The sequence below is a fragment of the Liolophura sinensis genome, chromosome 7 (genome assembly GCF_032854445.1).
Source record: "Liolophura sinensis isolate JHLJ2023 chromosome 7, CUHK_Ljap_v2, whole genome shotgun sequence".
Classification (NCBI taxonomy): Eukaryota; Metazoa; Mollusca; class Polyplacophora; order Chitonida; family Chitonidae; genus Liolophura; species Liolophura sinensis.
In genome coordinates, this window is record NC_088301.1 from 22,925,809 (window position 1) to 22,943,426 (window position 17,618).

Below are 17,618 nucleotides of genomic sequence, written 5' to 3' on the forward strand. Positions count from 1 at the left end.
CACGCCCAAGTAGGTGTATATGCCAAATCTGCTGGTATTAGGCCTTGCCAGTATTTGGCCGGCGTATTATAAACGCATATAGATAGATCTAGATATGTGACGGGTAGACATTGAAATTCTTCCGTTCCTGTGTAGTTTTCTAAGCATTGATGATCACACACCCATACACATAGGCTAATTTTCCATCATGATTGCTCTCACTTAAGTCACATGTGCACTTGTTTCTGTATATTGTCCTGCAATCCAATCTAGCCTATTTTGTTCAATGTGAGCTGTCGGTTTTGGGGGGCTTTCTCTTTGATCTCACGTTTTACGACATCGCCTCCGCTTTATGGCTGGTCGTCTGGTTCTCTCATATCGTGAGCGGAGGTAAAGCTGCTTAGCTCACAGATTGTGTTGGGCTAGCAGACCGAACAGCCGCTCCGGGGGTGGATTTTACCAGAAATCTTGCGCTCTTCTGGGTTTAAAACCCAAAGCAGGTAGGTAGAGAAGCATAAATTTAAACGTCGCTGGTATGGTCGTATTTTGGGCTCTCTCGATTTAGTGGATCGAGCGAGAGCTGCGATCGAGGATGATTTTTGGTTGCCCTGGTGTGAAGTGAAATGTAGCTGATGAGAACGACTTGTGGGGAGAGGAGGGAGAAGGGTCTGCCTCTCTAACACAGCACACAGACTCCCTGTCTTAAGGCATTTCTGGTTAAGATTCCCTCTCGTGATGCAGTGTGCTTGTGTGTCTATCGAACACGGTGGGAGACTCAGTGTTTCAGTGTTGTTTGTGGGCTGGGCGTGTGTTCTGGGCTCAAGAGAGGCTTGGGTGTTAATGCTGGTCGGGGATTAGCAGGTCTGAGTCTGACTGAGTTAAAAGCTCTCAGGGGCAGGGCAATGCTTTTGCATATGAAAGTCAAACGGCTCCCTGTGTGAAAGAATTCGGGAGAATACAATCTATGATGGTTAGACTCTTGATAAACAGAATATTAACTTGTTTGCACGTGATGCCTTCAGTCCGTTTACATGACATTACATGCTGTAAAGATATATATATGTATGTATTGTCATGTTTTGCCTATAAATTATGCATTTTTTTTCTTGAAAGTTTGTATATAAACTATGATGTTAAATTCATTTATTCATATCACTATGCGTTTTCTTGCATGTAGTTAGTTGGAAGTGGATAACTTGTAGAGCTGATAAACTTTCATATAATATGTTCTTTATACACAATACTATAAAGACACCCAATTTTGATGAAATTAATGTGGTTGAGAAATGTAAATAAAGAGAGAAAGCATTGATCAGATTTCAAAGTGTGGGTAAATTTAGGATGAATACAGTAATTTGAACTGAAGCCTGCTTCACAATTACTGAGTACAGTATGGCAGTTGGTTATGAATGAATGACTATGGAACCCACTATCGCTATGTGTATGTTACTTGTAGCTGAAGCCATTGTCAAATGCGGCCCTAGTCAGGCTATAGCCGTAGCCACATCAAGATCCCATACTGTTGCTGTTTCATTCAGCCCCGAAGATTTTATCACCAAGAGCCCTATACCCCTTCAGGGTTGTGGCTCATATGAACTAAAGCGTGACCATTTCCCCTGTGCACACACAATGGGGATAAATGGGAACATGAGCGGTAAGTGGCTGCATATTATATTAAAGGATGCACACAGTATCTGCTACAGGGTTGAACTTGTTCACTACAGAATGGCTCTATTCACTGCCAAGCCATACATTTACTATGTGCAGCATTATATATTATTTACACATGCCTCTCACTGTCAGCTTTTTCTTTTGCTGTATGGCTGTGGTAGTCATATATGTAGCTCTGTGCAATTTGATAATATATGCTCCTCCAGATTTCTCGGGTTTCAGCTTTCAAGAGGCAGTTTTAGGATCTTCAGGAAGATTGGTGTGCAGCATTGTCTGTCTTATCTGGGCATATTGCTTCAGTTAAAATTCAAACTACATGTACATGTAACTGTCAATCAAAATATGTACATGTACATGTATCATACATATATACATGTACATACCATATTATTAGGAACAGTTTACAACCATCAATCAGTACAGAGGGTGGAACAGTCGATGCTAGTGGCCAAGGAGTTAAGGTGCTTGGCTTTTCGTTACATGTACTAGGACAAATGAGATGTAGGTTCAAACCTGACCTTGCATGGACAGGGAATTTGTAGATTTTCCTGCTCTCACTGTTCTTTGGGACTTGGTGATAATAACACGTAGTGACACTCGTATGAGCATGTGCATTGTCTAACTTATCTTCCATCAGCATGTTGCGCATATGCGTACGTCACATTTGGGTAAGTTCGTCAGCAACTTGCCCATAGTCGGTTATTAACTTTGCATCCATAAAACTGACTGCCATTGTATAAGTGACCAGTTTTGGAATATGGTGTTATATGAAATGAATAAATGAGCCTTGTCATAAAATCCGCAATTTTTGACAAGGCAGTGTACATTTTTAATGCCACGGTACCAGTTCGCTACTCTAACAATATTAGCTTCATTGCATAAATTGTAATGCCATGCTTCAACTTCAGTGTGACTTTAATCCTAGACAAATCAGACAAAAATCTAACATTCGCTCATTTCAAAAACTTCTGTTCACGTTTCATTCATTTCGAGGTACTTTTCAGTATGAATCTTCTTTCATTTTGTATTGATTTCCTGTAATGAGTTTAATCTGATGCCATCTGTATGTTTTTGTCAGTGATCACCTCTCAACAATGATTTTTATATGACAACAGTCTAAAGCATGTTCCATCAATAATACAGTGTCCAAATCTGTGTCTTGCTTATGGGAAAGTTGACGAGTAACTTAAACCGCCAAAGGTGGATAACTTACCCCTAGCACTCCAATTTTCTCCAGCCTAACCAATTTGGCAGATCCACCATGAAACTGACAGATACTCAGCCCTGTACATTTATATGACTTAATTATGAAGCGAAAACTTCCTCAGTATGGTTTTAACAACATTAACAACAATGAAACAAATAAGTTCAAATAAATTATTTATGTTTACTTGTAAATGACAGAATATTGGCATATAAGTATGTGTACATGTAGTAAACATAGTAATGTGCATCTGTATTCATCACCTACCATGCCATCATTTTGTACATGTATGATAATTTTCATGCACATGTACTTTCGGTGCTTTGAACAAGTACATTTACATGTAGGGAATCTCACTGAACTATATGTTAATATAAATGCATACTTACATTCTTACATGTACAGTACATTAATATCATATCCTTTAGCTGAGGGTGGTACATGTACTTATAGTCTGAGGTATTTGATTTGTTGAAATCACCTGTATATAATATTACTCGTAAAAATCTATTTATATTAGTGAACAAAGTATAAAGACTTGGTTTATTGTGTCTGCACATCATATACATGTATACGTCATTAATCACATGCAGTTCATGTTTATACATGTGAAAACCATACATTAGATCGGTTCATTGCGATGACTTTTTCATGAATTACGTGTGGTTTATCCTAGCCTGCAGACATAAATGTGCTTCTCATGTAATGTTTGGCATTGATCATGATATACTGACATTGATGCATACATGTAGTGCTGTGCCATGCTGTCACACCCTGTATTAATCTGTCTGGAACCCTCAGCCAAAGGGTCTGGTCGTGCTAAGATTAAAGGCTGTTAGACCAATAACTTGGTAGTGGGCTCATTACCTTGTGAAAGAACACAGAAACCTCATTATTAGATTGCATGAATTTACCCCATATAATAGTGGAAGTCCAATATATATATACATGTAGCCTCATTATCTGTCCTGATCTTTTTATCTTAGCCAATGTGTACATATATACATGTTTCTTATATTTACATATACAGCGTACATGTACAATTGTACATGTATCATTTAATATATACATGATGTACATTTAATATATACATGACCTGCAAATCTGGGATAAGGTATAACTGATATATCTAGGGGGAGCTCTAATTACTAGTTCAGGGGTCAAAAAATGTTTGGCCATGTACTCATTTTTAAGAAAGCTTTAAATAGAAATGATAACCTCAAATTAAGCCCATGTCATCAATAAGATGACTTTGTACCATGCAAATGTTCATAATTTCAGACACGTAAATGATTGTATGTTGTATTTTTCCCACGTTTATATTGTTTTACAATTATCTGAATGGAATCTAACTCATTTCACAACATTAAATCTTATCAGATGCCCTCAACTTTGTTTAGGTCGTCACTCTGAAGAGTTGAAATATCAAACATTTTGACCCCATTTGTAGTTACATGTACAAGTAGGCCACACATACTGCACACATTTGTTCAATGTTTAGGTGATCATAAGTGGTAATTCAAATTTCACTGTACATTGTAAGTACCTTTGTGTGACTATATCACTGTCTTGAGAATAATTGTTGGAATTGCTATTGACAAATACCTGAGCAGTGTAAACATGTTGTATACATACATGTACATATATGTCAGTGATGATGTTTCATGGATAGATTAAACTGGAGTCCTCTGCATATAAAACCACCAACCATTGACAAGTTACTGATGGACTTTGTCGTATGTGACATAAAGATTTGTACATATCAATGTATGGTACATGTATGGTAGATGACAAACGAAAAACAAATTCCTGCAGAATATTTCTTTGCAGACAGTTACACGTGCTCCCATCTTGGAAAACATAATACCTTTTGTTTTTTGTAAACTTTAACCAAATTACAAATACAGTTCAGATTAAGAGAAGGTTAATGGTTTGTGGCGTGGAATAATACGTCCTGAAAACCTATTGGTTGAACTAGAATATTTCCTTATGAAGACTTGTAATTTAGAAACAGTTTTGCATGTATCCCAGGTGGTCATGGAAATCTCTTATTTACATGCATTGTTTGCTTGTCTGTTCATCTGGATTTGTAATCACCCACCAGCCATTGTTCAATGCATGGGACAATAACTTCAACAGTTATAATGAACATTTTTTGCATACACAGCTGTGTCCCCACAAGTGTTTTTGTATGTACATTTACATAGATTTATTCTCTTTGTATAACAGTACATTGTTTAGTGAGCACTTCAGTTTGATTGACAGCAAGAATTGTTAATGTGCAGGTATTGACTATAATGTCTGGTAATGTCAGCATTGTGTATTGTTCCAGTGGATGGTAATTTATTTATCAGCTACTCTGTTTTTTGTGTGTTTTATTGTATTGTATAAAAATTTATGTATCGCATTTTTTGTGTCTTTTCAGTCACCAACTATGTGTGGCTGTTGCGGAGACTCGGTAAGTCAGTTTTAGCTGTCACTTACTTTCACAACTGCATTATGCTGACATACAAGTAGATGTGTACATAGTTTGCACATTATGTACATGTACCTGGTTGTACAGGCAACACCAGCATTGCACATATGCAAGTTTTCTTGTAAAAAATGTTTCCTTTTGTAAGTGTGTAACCTTTTTTTAAATTCCAAAATAATTTAGGATTAATTCTTAGGGCTCAACAGAAGATGGTGTTGTGTTCTCAAAATCAGCGTTTTCTTCAAAAGGTCATGTAACAATCAAAATAGATAACATCGGTCAGCTCCTAAAATGAATTTGTAGTATGTTTATGTTGGCTGTTTGTGCTATCATCAGATATAGAGTTACGTGAAAATGTCATAGGAAAAAAGTATTAGTAAAAGTGAGTTTATAAATTAGGTTGATAGATGTATTTCCGTACATTTTCAAAAGTTGACATGTTGATAAAATTCTTTCCTGGTTAATTTCTGCCACAAGCATCCCAAAGCCAGTTACATGTGCATGTACATTGCATGGATCGAAATTAAGAGAGAAAATCACATGTGCAAAGTACACTGAACTGCATTATCTGCATGTGTACTGAAAAACATAGACATACATTAAACTCACATTTTGGAAAAATAAGAAGTGAATGTTCTGATCATGGATGTGGCCAGTGTGTGAGCATGTACATGTATTAATTTATGATTTTTAAAAAATCTATGTACATGCATGCACACTGTGCTTGCATTGGGAATTTTTAGTGCACACAGCCAAATGTTTAGGGGCACTGTTACATGAGCTGTTTATTGCATGTAGTTATAAGGTAATAGTACATCAAACACATACTTTGCCATTCTGCTCAAACAATATAGTAATTGCATATGTGTATAACATGCATTTAAGCTCATTTATATTACAAGTATTTCAAAGTACATGTATGTAGAAATATCTGTATAATATCAACAAATTGTAAGATCAAGATTTAATGAAACATTGTATAGTTTGCGAATGGTTTTGGTTGAGTAATTTAGCAGGAGTTTGTTTTTGGCTCACACGTACACACATGGTATATTAGTGCTGTATTAAGGAGGTAATTTAAAGTAGTGAAAAGTCATCCATACTAATAATTTGCTACTAGACTACTGGAAGACTATGCCAAGGAAGGCACTTGACCTTTAATACTGAATTTCACTACAGGAGCTGTAAGGCCTGGGAATAATTATGGTATTATCATCTGACACTGTGTTCATGGGATTGAAGTTACATGCACATGTAGGTTTAAAAAATGTTATGTACATGTATTTGCTTACACATACATAATTAAGCTCACATGTCTCATCCCAGTATTAACGATCAGTAAAAAGAGCTTGCACAATGTGTTATATATACATGCACATGTACTTCTACCATGTATTTTTTTCTACTCAAGAAAAGTTCTCATTTTAATTGCAATATTTAATTGTTGATTAATAAGCAAATTACATTTTTCTTCCCTGAAATGCATTTGGATGATCTCATTGCTTCAACTTTTTTTACTGTATTTGTCCTACATGCAATATTACTCCTTTACATACACTTATCCAATAAGATATCTTCCTACATGAACCTTCCAATCTTACATCAGAACACCTTTCTAAAACCCAACTGAACTCTCAGAATCAATGAGTCATGGACAGAATGAATAGGTTTGGTACAGTAAATCATGATCAGCATACATGTGTATATTTACCCTGGCTCTGCCCAGTTTCCTCACACCATAATTCTGTAATACTAATAATACATACGTGTACTTGAAGTATTCTACATTTATGGTTTAAAACATAAATCAAACAACCAGATATTGACTTCTTTACGATCAAAATATTGATATTGTTACAGTGTAGTTTTTTCCTTTGCTTACATGTACAGTATCTATTATGCTCATTACTGGACCATTGTGATTAATATGTAAATATATAACATTATCTGTAGACAAACTGCATGTAATATCTTGCAAACTGAATACAGGACAAAGTCCATGTATGAAAAGAAATGCAAATTGTTGCCTTAAATACAGTGCCAGTACATTTTGTGTAATTGACTTGACTGACATCTCAGTGAGAGTTTAATTCCGGCTCACGATGGTTTCCTTTCTGGTCGTACTATTTAAGGCCTGTCAGCAACCTGTGGATGGTCATGGGTTTTGCCTGACCCTATGCAGATCCCACTTAGTATAATTATCATTGTCATTGCATTTATAAGTGAAATATTCTTGAGTACAGCTTAAAAGATCAATCAAACAAATAAATAAACATACTGTACGACACAGTTAGAATTTGAAATTAGAATTTGCATGTTTGTATGCATGCCTGTACATTTTATTGCCAGTTAACACAAATCTGAACTTTTATAGGAAATTAGTAATTTCAGTAAGATATGGGAATAAGGCTGCACATACATTTAGATGTAAGTGTGCAATAAACATGCACCTTGGAATTATGTGCAGTATGTACAAATGCACATGAAGTTACCGTGACAGGTAATTTCTATAGCTTTAAACAACCCATGGAGCTTGTAATAGCCTGAACTGGCTAGGGCAGAAACCGGTATTAGTTGCCTGTGCTGAACCATTAGCATACACATCCAGTAAATCTCCACTAATAAGCATGCATGGCCAAAAAATCATTTATGCCCCAATCCTTATTCACAAAAGGTTGAGAAGTCTGGGTGTTTTTTGCGGTGGAAGTCTTAACATGTCATTGGCTTTCTGTCCTCAGTCATTGATCTGTGCTGATTTAGATTCAGTGAATGTTAGCATCTCATTCCCCTCCAGTCCCCTGGGTTTCCGGTATTCAGCATCAAGCCAGAGTGGGTTCCCTAAAAAGTGGATGAAAAACTGACTCCGGCAAATTGGTACCAAGCTTCATTAGGAAATATACATATCACAGTCTACATGTATATGAATTAAGGCCTGAAGGCCTAGTGTCGGCTTCCAAAATATTCAGCAAGCCATTAGTTGTACTTGCTGCTACATGTAGGGCCAAACACAGCTTTCCCATTTGCCAGACATCAAAAGTTAGAGTTAGAGAATCACAGAGAGTCAGTGTTAATTATGTTTAACCAGTTTCTGTACAGTATGTTCAGTATCAACTGTGAATAATCTGTGGGATTACACATACATGTACGTGTAGTAAGCACTGTGAATACAAAGTTAGTGACCGTATAATACGCATGCGCACACATGTACATGTGTACAGCTTGAGTTTTGACACACATGTACAGTTTATAAACATGTACGTGAAGGTTTTCTGCTCGTAAGAACGCACAATTGATTATTGCTTTGTGTATGCCTTAATTCCTAATTGTTTATTTTAATTACTTTTAATTATTATTTACAGTATTTACATGTATGTGTAACTCTTGTTACAAGATAAAGATATGTACATTTTGAGTGCAAAATGATGTCCATATGTCCATATTTTTGTTGTGTGTGTTTGTTTGTTTTGTTTTGTTGTTTTTTTTTTTGACATTTGCATCTTGTTTTATTTTCAAAAATAGACTTTTCATGGAAGAAATGTCAAAGTTTTTTAAATAGCCTTTGCAACGTACAGTGTACATGGTCATACTTTTACATTGTCGTGGCTGGTCATAATAATAATGAATACAGAAAGGTACACAGGATCAGTGAAGGCATCTTCCTTTTGAGATGAACAGAGATAATGACCACCCTGTAGTTTTGTGACTTCTAAAAACTTAGGCATCATTTATGATAAATCAGTTATTTAACACGCTTCTTCATGGAGATTATCATATTATTATGTGAACTTTTTATTTGCAGGATGTTGAGGAGAAGGCCAATCTCAGCACAAGAGTAAAGAATCGAGGATGTACAGACATTGTCTTCTTATTCGTCTTTGTGGCATTCTGGGTTGGCATGGTAAGACACAGCCTCCGCACATTTTTCAGATTCACTATGTAGACTTCTGTTATTCTTCAACCTTTTTACATATGTGTAAGATGTTTATTCAGACATATTCTGAAAGCATTATTCTGTGTGAACTGATAAAATTATACTTGTTTTTTAAAAGCTTTGAAACTGCTCAACCAGTGTCCCCAAAAGCAAATTTAAGAGTTGCATGAATGGCATTGGAAGTTGCGTTTTCATGTGCGAAAAGTGAGAAATTAGGGTGCATGTACACATATATCAGTTACGTAAGAACAGAATGCTTGCGGAACCTTAGTCATTGTACAGTACAGCCCAGACTAAAAGTCAGTTGTTTACCGCTCGTATCGCACTCCGAGATACGGAATAGCGCTCCACTGGTGCATGACAAACTCTCTACTGGGCTGTGTTGGAGACCTTCTGAGGTGTGCAGGATTATTGTCGGAAGGTGTGAATATAGTTCCGTCTACAGACATAGGCCTATCCTAGTGTGGAGGTGAATGTGCAGTCCCCGTGTTTCAGCTATTTGAACATATACTAGCCTTGAAAGGCGGAAAATTTTTCTGGCACTATATAACCTACCGCTGCAAAACAAAATCAATTCATCAACTTGATTAAATATGCGATCAAAGTCTCCGATTGGTGTCGACGGTTGGCACACTAATTTGATATACATTTATATTATGCCATATAGAACGATGCGACAGATATTTTATATAGTAAACTGGCCAAATCTTGGCATAAATTTTACAAACCTTTCACTGTATGCTACTTCCGGTGGAAGGACATGTAGGCCACAGGAACAGTGAATTTAGCCCCAGCAGCCAGTTTTGAGAGATTAGTTTATTCCTACTGTTTACAGTTTTCAAAACCATACAGTGCATGTCAGTTAATAAAGTTTGACACTTGTGAGTATTATCTCCTTGCTGCAATAAAACATGCCTATTGTTCTGCAATTTTGGCAAAATGTCACTGCTGGACACTAAAGGCCAATTCCACTGCACATCTAGCAAGATAGTGTCATAAAATAGAACACTACCTGTTATGTATAACCATTTCCACTATGTGCGGTGTGGCTTCGGTGCTGCACCGCATCATTTTGTACGCCGCCGCTCGATAACTTTGTTTCTATTTCCAAGACGTGTGGTGTTATTTTAAACCAATCACTTGCCAGTACAATCAATTGTCCTTTTGTTGCCTGTTTGTTGCTATGGTTTCAAGAGGCAACCATCTTGTATCAACAGCTTGGTCATTTATGTGTGGCGCTGCTTGCATAGTAACGTGCTGCGAAGATTTAACAGCGCGGCGTGCAATGGAAATTGACCTTAACCTTGCGTGGGTTCTTCTACCAGGTCTCTGCATGGCACTTCCAAATATTTTATTTGAGCCTGGGATTCTTAGTCCCAGATTAATCCAACAATAATCTGCTTTGCTGTTGCTCCCTATTACACACCAGTGATACTTTTTCACAAAAGTATAGTGAACACCAAAACATTACTGTCAAATCATGTATTGTTAAGCATACATTAACAGAGCGAAATGAATTCCATGAAGGCATTTTGTAGTCACAGTGTCAGGAAAGAAAAGGTACATTGTGTCTGGTATGCCTAAAATTCTAATCAAGTGTATTGGTGCAAAAGGGAAATTATTACGGTATTACTTTTTCGGTGAGAAAAACTTTTCAAACGAATTTTTTTTTTCCTTCATGTGATTGCTGTGTGGGTGCTTTTCCTATATGGTTTCAAACAAACTACAAATTCTCCCCGGTCATATAGTCAAACTCTAACTTGTCCGGTATCATGTTTTCATTTTTTACCACTTCTGTTCATGCAGTTCATATGGTAATATTGCGTTGCACGGCATGTCAGTGACAAAGTGTTAATTTGGTTTTCTAAATCACTGAGAGACAGATCATTTTGCACTGGCAATTGACTACTACAACAGGGAAAACCTTCTACAGAAGAAATGAAAGATATTTATGCATCTTTTAACTTGTTATGGGAGATGAAGAATTGGCTAGTTTTAGTAGTTGTAGTTATACATTACAAATCTCACATGGACTCACTCGCAAATCACTACTTAAAAGAAGATTGCCACTTTGCGATCGAAACTACACACTTAGGATATTTTACTTCGGTTCCATGTGTTGTGTTAGCTTTCAAAATTCTTTTAAATCATTCTAACAACAAACTATATTTTCCATGATCAACTTCCCACAGCCAGCGTTAGGCGTACCAATACTCAGCCACGTGTGTGTGATCAGTCACAGTGGACGGATCACTGACTGCAGGTGACTGTTAATAAGCCCTCTACAAACTCTACAAGACCTCTAGGATCGTTGTACTCTACCGTTACATTTACGTATATGTACAGTGTTATCGTGTATATGTACAACACATACAACCTGACAGTACCTACATGTATAATCAAATTGAAAAACATTTGCTTCCTACTTGGACATGTTGGGAGTGATAGCCTTGTTATTTGTAGATTGCTGTACATTTATGTGAACATAAAGGAATCCATTTTCATATATGTTACTTCATAATACAACATTGGAGTAGACATTAAATATTTGGGTTTTTATTGATCTATAATCTAGTGCTGAATAAAGAACACACTTATATTTCACGCATGAAAAGGTTCTGCCTTGACGATTCTATTGAATTATTATTTTTCAGAGGGCCAGGTTTTGAAGTAAATTCCTGGGAGTTTTCACAAAAACATTGACATTTCATTGATTTTGCCAACATGATCTATCATATTCGCCTGCAAATTGCTTTTGAATGATTTTTCCCGGCCATGCTACTGACATTTGCTGATCCATCGTCTTTATGTTGTTTTTGTGTATTTTTTGTCTCCATGCAGATTTACATTGCTGTGTTTTCAATAAGCAATGGAGATGCGATGCGATTAGTGTATGGCTATGACAGCTATGGAAATACATGTGATGAGCTCAACAACCCCATTCCTAATGTCACCTTATCGGGACAAAACATGAAAGGCAGACCGTGAGTATTACTCTCTTTAGATTTTGCCTTGGGAAGTCTTGTGATGCGAACAATCCCATCCATCCAGTAGGAATTACATGAGCAAAAAAATGTTTCCGTTTTACCATATGCTTTCGACATGGACAGAAATGATTTGAGGTTTGGCCTCGTAATCAAATGTTATTCACTGTGGTGTGAGGAATGTGCAGAGTGAGGTCGCCCCCTTTGGCAGTCTTGAAGAGAAAATATTTATTTTCAATGATCTGCTGCTGGGAGTGAATCCTATTTCTGTTTCACCCTTGACTAGCACATTATTACAGGCTGGTCTAGAGGCTTGGCTCGCTCGTCCAGATTTGCTCCTGTTAACTCTGACTGAAGTATTTATATAATTGATTGATGGTGTGCTTTTTATCAGGTCTTCATTTCACACTCAACATTGACCATATCTGCTGGAGGTGAAACTACCATTGATCTGTAGCAGCTCAGGAAAATAACGATATTTGTGCATGGATTTGATTGTCTTGCTTCAGTTTCTCTCTCAGTGCTGTCAATTGTGCATATCAAAGATCCAAGGGGAATGAGATTGGGTGGATGAAAGCAGTCCCTTTCTTTTCACTTGTTGTTATACCAGTTAGTGGGTAATGTAAAGCAGGAAATTCATTCACAAAGTTATGCCAGATGCAGACATATTTCTGGTTTTTCCACTTATCCCAGTGTAAATCTGATGCACGTACATGCATCGAAATCAGTAACATCTTGTATCAGTTTCACATTACATAGCAGATTCACTCAGCTGTTAAATGTTTGCAGAAATTTGTAATTTTGGCTCGGCTCATCAAACTTAAAATGCGCACTGGATGAGTGTGCGAAAATTTGATTAATGTCAACACTAAATTGAAAGTATCCTAACAAGACTGGCTCTTCAGTTATCAGGATTAGAGGGATCATTATTAATACATAGCTGTTGTACATGTATGTATATGTTAACACTGCCATGCTTGTGCCAGGAATTTCATTACTCTGTGACTTTTTATGGGATTCTTCCTTGTGTCTAAATACATATCGGTCACTTGGGACTTACTTTTTCAAACTTTAACACATTTATGTATAGGGCTTTAATGTTTCGGTTTAATACATTTTCCATTTAGCTGTAGACTGAATGATTTTCTGTGAATGAATGTGTTGTACAACTTCAAGTATATAATAATTTAAAAAGTGTGCTGATATTATCACTTTTTATGGTTATTTATACACTCACCTACATGTTTATTTACCATAATCTTTAAAGCCTAAGTGTATCATGAAAAATTGTTTCCACCGTTCTTTTATACTAAGATGTCCATATCTATGTATACATATATGTTAAGATAAAAGAAGACCTGGTTAGGTTTCAAAACAAGACGAAAAAAATGACAGTCTCTCTTAAATACATCTGGAAACCTTTCTGTCCAAACAATTGACTGTACATGTAAATGTTCTTTGTGTTTTTCATTGTACATACAGTTGATTTATCTATATATTTGATTGGCGTTTTATGCCATATTCAAGAATATTTTCCCTTAAATATGATGGCAGCCGGCATTACAGTGGGAGGAACCCGAGTAGAGCCTGAGGGAATTCCATGACCATCCACACGTTCCTCGGAGAGGAAGCCAGCATGAGCTGGACTGTACATTCAGTGTACTGTGCACGTATATGGATAAATCAATATGAACAAATGTTTGTTATTATCCAGAAGATTGGTTTATAAATACCATTTACAGATTCCAACTTAGCACATTGGATGTTTGTTCAAAGTATATGTGTATTAGTCCGGATTTTCTACTGTGTTTATTGTGGTTTTTGTCAAGCCATACATGTTCAGGTGTTCAAATCATGAGCATGCTATAGCTGATAAAAGTATAGGTATAAAGCAGATCAAGAAAAGAACAAGAGAAGGAGAATGTACGTGCAGCTGTATCAAGTGAGCACATGTCATGTGTCAGCTCAGCTGGAGGTGTAGCCGCTGGTTCTTGGCACTGCAGGTTCTGATGTAATCTATACCCATTGTATTAGGAGCAGTGCCTTAATGATAACACCAGCCTGATCCTCTGTGACCTGGCTCCCACTACACCGAGTTCACAATGTGTACGTATCACTAACTTATATAATTGCCACCAGCCCTTTACATTTGTCTAATTTAAACAAAAACGCTGGCTTGCAGGGTTTTAATTTCCAGCACTTAGTCACCTAATCCTAGTGCCAGAACAAATCGCTTATCTCAGTGCGAGTAGTGACCCCCTACATGCATTGTGGCAAGTGCCCCGCCCCTCCCCAACCTCAGTGACCTTAATAAGGAGTTTGCACAGCCTGAGGCCTGCATTAAATTAGTGTCATACACACATATTACAGGTAATCAGCCTAACAGTTATGTTGACTATGATAACCCAATTAGCCGTTCTATACAAAAGGGTCAGCATAAACATATACACGTACATCATATGGCATCGTCAGTTCGGCATATGTTTTAGGTACACAAAGGTGTGGCTGAACATGCTTTTTGCAAGGTTATGGTATTTGTTAGCAAGCAGATTATTGACATTAACGTACTGTGTTTCACAAAAAAACCCCTCTTAAGTGGCCTGGCTTATGGGGCTGATGAATTAATAGGAATCCAGCAAAATGTCTCAATTACGAAATGTTAGTGTGGACACGCAGTACATTCACCATCAATGAAAACATGCCATATAGATAAATACTGTACATATACCTGCTTTACTTCAGATTTAATGTTGACTTGTAGATACATGTAGGTACACACACGTGTGTAACAGTAAATGTATTTCTTTTCATTTGCAAGTTCAAAATTCATTGTGCATACATGTAGAATTTAAAGGAACATGTGCATCTATACGAGACTTGAATTGTAAAAAAAAAATTCTATATGAAGGGGATTTATGGATATATATTTATAAGAACTGCACAGTAAGTACCATAACCAGCTGTGACACATTCTCAAATGAAAACCGTTATATATGGGATTATCTTTTTTTAATGCAGATAAAAACTCAAGTGTTTTACACTGCAGGTGTTGTGAATTTGATTATGATAGTTTGCACCATGCGTACAAATACAGGGTTTTCATTTTGAATTGGAGAACGAGGTCAGAGTTCAAAAGTAAGCGGCTGAACTGAAAGTAATTATGTCACAGTTACTACTGATTTAAATAGTAAGGATATTCAAAGTGGGTGGCTACGGGGACAGCAGTAGACAGCTGTCTGCAGCCAGCTACTTGCCCTTTTTCACCCTGCAAATAGCACATGCTTGGAAATAAACAGCAGGTCAAGGCCAGTGTCCAGCACTAGATAATATTTTGACATGGGCCAACTGTTTGGTACAGGACAAAACTGCCATGTAAATAACGTTGTAACTTTTTAAATAATGCGAATAGCAGTAAGATTTGCCATTATGCCCCTCACCAACTTGAGTGTTATTTCCAGGCTTGTAGCGGTACATGTACATCAAGCTCTTAAATTTACAAGTAACTGCATTATGATGACATACGTGTACACCTGCTTACATCAGACTTCTGTTTCTTTGAGTGTTGTTGGAATAGTATGCATGTATTGTGTATCATCAGAAACAGAAAACATTGTTTTTTTCAAAAGTACATGTAATCCACAACACTTCAAGGTCGGAAATATCAACCATGCAATCATATATATTTGTCAGATTGATTCTATCATTGTGTCAAGCAAGCTGAAGATGATGCTACTCATAAATTTGACCAGTCATTGTGTGAAGCTACATGGAGGAGTAAATTAGAATCATAACACTGAGAATAAGCCCTAATTACATGTAATTTGACCAGTGTTCTGATTGATTTTGTCAGTGATGCTGGTGCATGTGATAGCCGATCATCGCAGTTGATTTACATGTACATGCGGTACATTTGTTTGTGTTTGGTTTCAGATATGTCTTCTTCATGAATGGCTACAATCCGGAGAGTAGCAAGGCTGTGTGTGTTGCCGTGTGTCCAGACCAGCAGCTGGACTTCCAGGAGAATGTGCAGGCCTTCTCCATGCGTACTGGCTATGGGCTGTGTGATTATGACATACCGGTGGATGATTACACTACAGGGGGCTGGAGGGATGAAAGCTGTCCCAGTCTACCTGTGCCTGCTAGGTGATTTCTTATTAAATCAAGTTTATTTCAAGTCTATTTCATGCATGTTTCATGCACGTATAGAAATTCATACATTACCCAGTTACTGGTGCACATACATATAACATATACAGATTCTTATTACAGCAGACATATATATACATGTATATGTATGTGCGTACATGTAGGTGTAAGCTGTATTCTTGTACTATTATGCAACGTTTCAATTTTTCCAGTAATCATCTGATACATGTAGTAATGTGGCTTTACATTAAGAACTTTGTTAAGCTTTATCATTGGCGATAATTTGCCAGTCTAGTGCGGATGCTTCTGTTTAGTCAATATAGTCATCTCATGACCCTCATTGTACAAGTGGTACATCTACATGGCATGATGGTGACCAGTTGTAATTAATACACCATGTCTATGCTGTAACAATAATGCATTGTGCATGTAGTAATGAGCCACATGCACCATCAAATGGCCTAAGCTGACTTTAATACATATTTACTTATGAAGGCAGTTGGAAGTGTCGGCATGAATGCAAAAAGTTCAGTACTGCAAGCACGGTGTGGAAAAAATACTTTTAGTGTTAATAACATTTTGCAAAAAATAGTTGACAACATGGTTAATAATTTGTATGAATGAAGGCTGTGGTTTGTATCATGTCTGGGACAACCTAAGTAATACCATGACAGTTCCGTATTGAACTGTCTTATTTATGTATGATTTATTTGCGGCTGTCACCATTAGTTAGCCCTAAACTATATTGTAATGTCTCTGTCTTTGCTACAGCGTGCCTGTGCTCAACCGCTGTGTTCCCAAGGAGATCCCAAAACAGTTTATTGATTTTCTCAATAAGTCGGATATTTTTGCGAAAATCCTCGGAGACCTCTACAGAAGCTGGAGAGAGATGGTGGCACTTTGTTTTATAGCTCTAGGTAGGCTTTATTTTTAGACTGTTTTTGTAATTACACTAAACATACAAGCATTGTCACATTTATAGAGTGATATTTGAATAAACTTGTAAGGTTATTTTTTATGTTCCTAATTGTTGCAAGAATTGTTCGCTGATGACGTACATTTACATGCAATGCTTATACATGTAGTGCATAAATAGCTTGAAGCATAACGTTCAGATTTCTTTCTTAATATGTTCTTTTCAGCGTTGAAAGTTCATATCACCAATGTTATCATCAGGTTTTACATTAGCTTATTACCGTGTTGCAGTAAACCCCCCCCACCCACCCAAAA

General features: G+C 36.9%; 1 protein-coding gene across 1 annotated transcript in view; it reads left to right on the forward strand.

The window, feature by feature from the left end:
• The first annotated feature begins 366 nt into the window (after positions 1-366).
• Positions 367-17,618, forward strand: part of LOC135471938 (choline transporter-like protein 1) — a 26,548-nt gene continuing 9,296 nt past the window's right edge. Inside the window, exons 1-6 of the mRNA XM_064751381.1 lie at positions 367-479; positions 5,280-5,312; positions 9,127-9,225; positions 12,100-12,242; positions 16,173-16,385; positions 17,160-17,305. Of these exons, the coding sequence (XP_064607451.1) occupies positions 5,289-5,312; positions 9,127-9,225; positions 12,100-12,242; positions 16,173-16,385; positions 17,160-17,305 (625 nt within the window). The 5' untranslated portion in view covers positions 367-479; positions 5,280-5,288. The remainder of the gene's footprint in view (positions 480-5,279; positions 5,313-9,126; positions 9,226-12,099; positions 12,243-16,172; positions 16,386-17,159; positions 17,306-17,618) is intronic.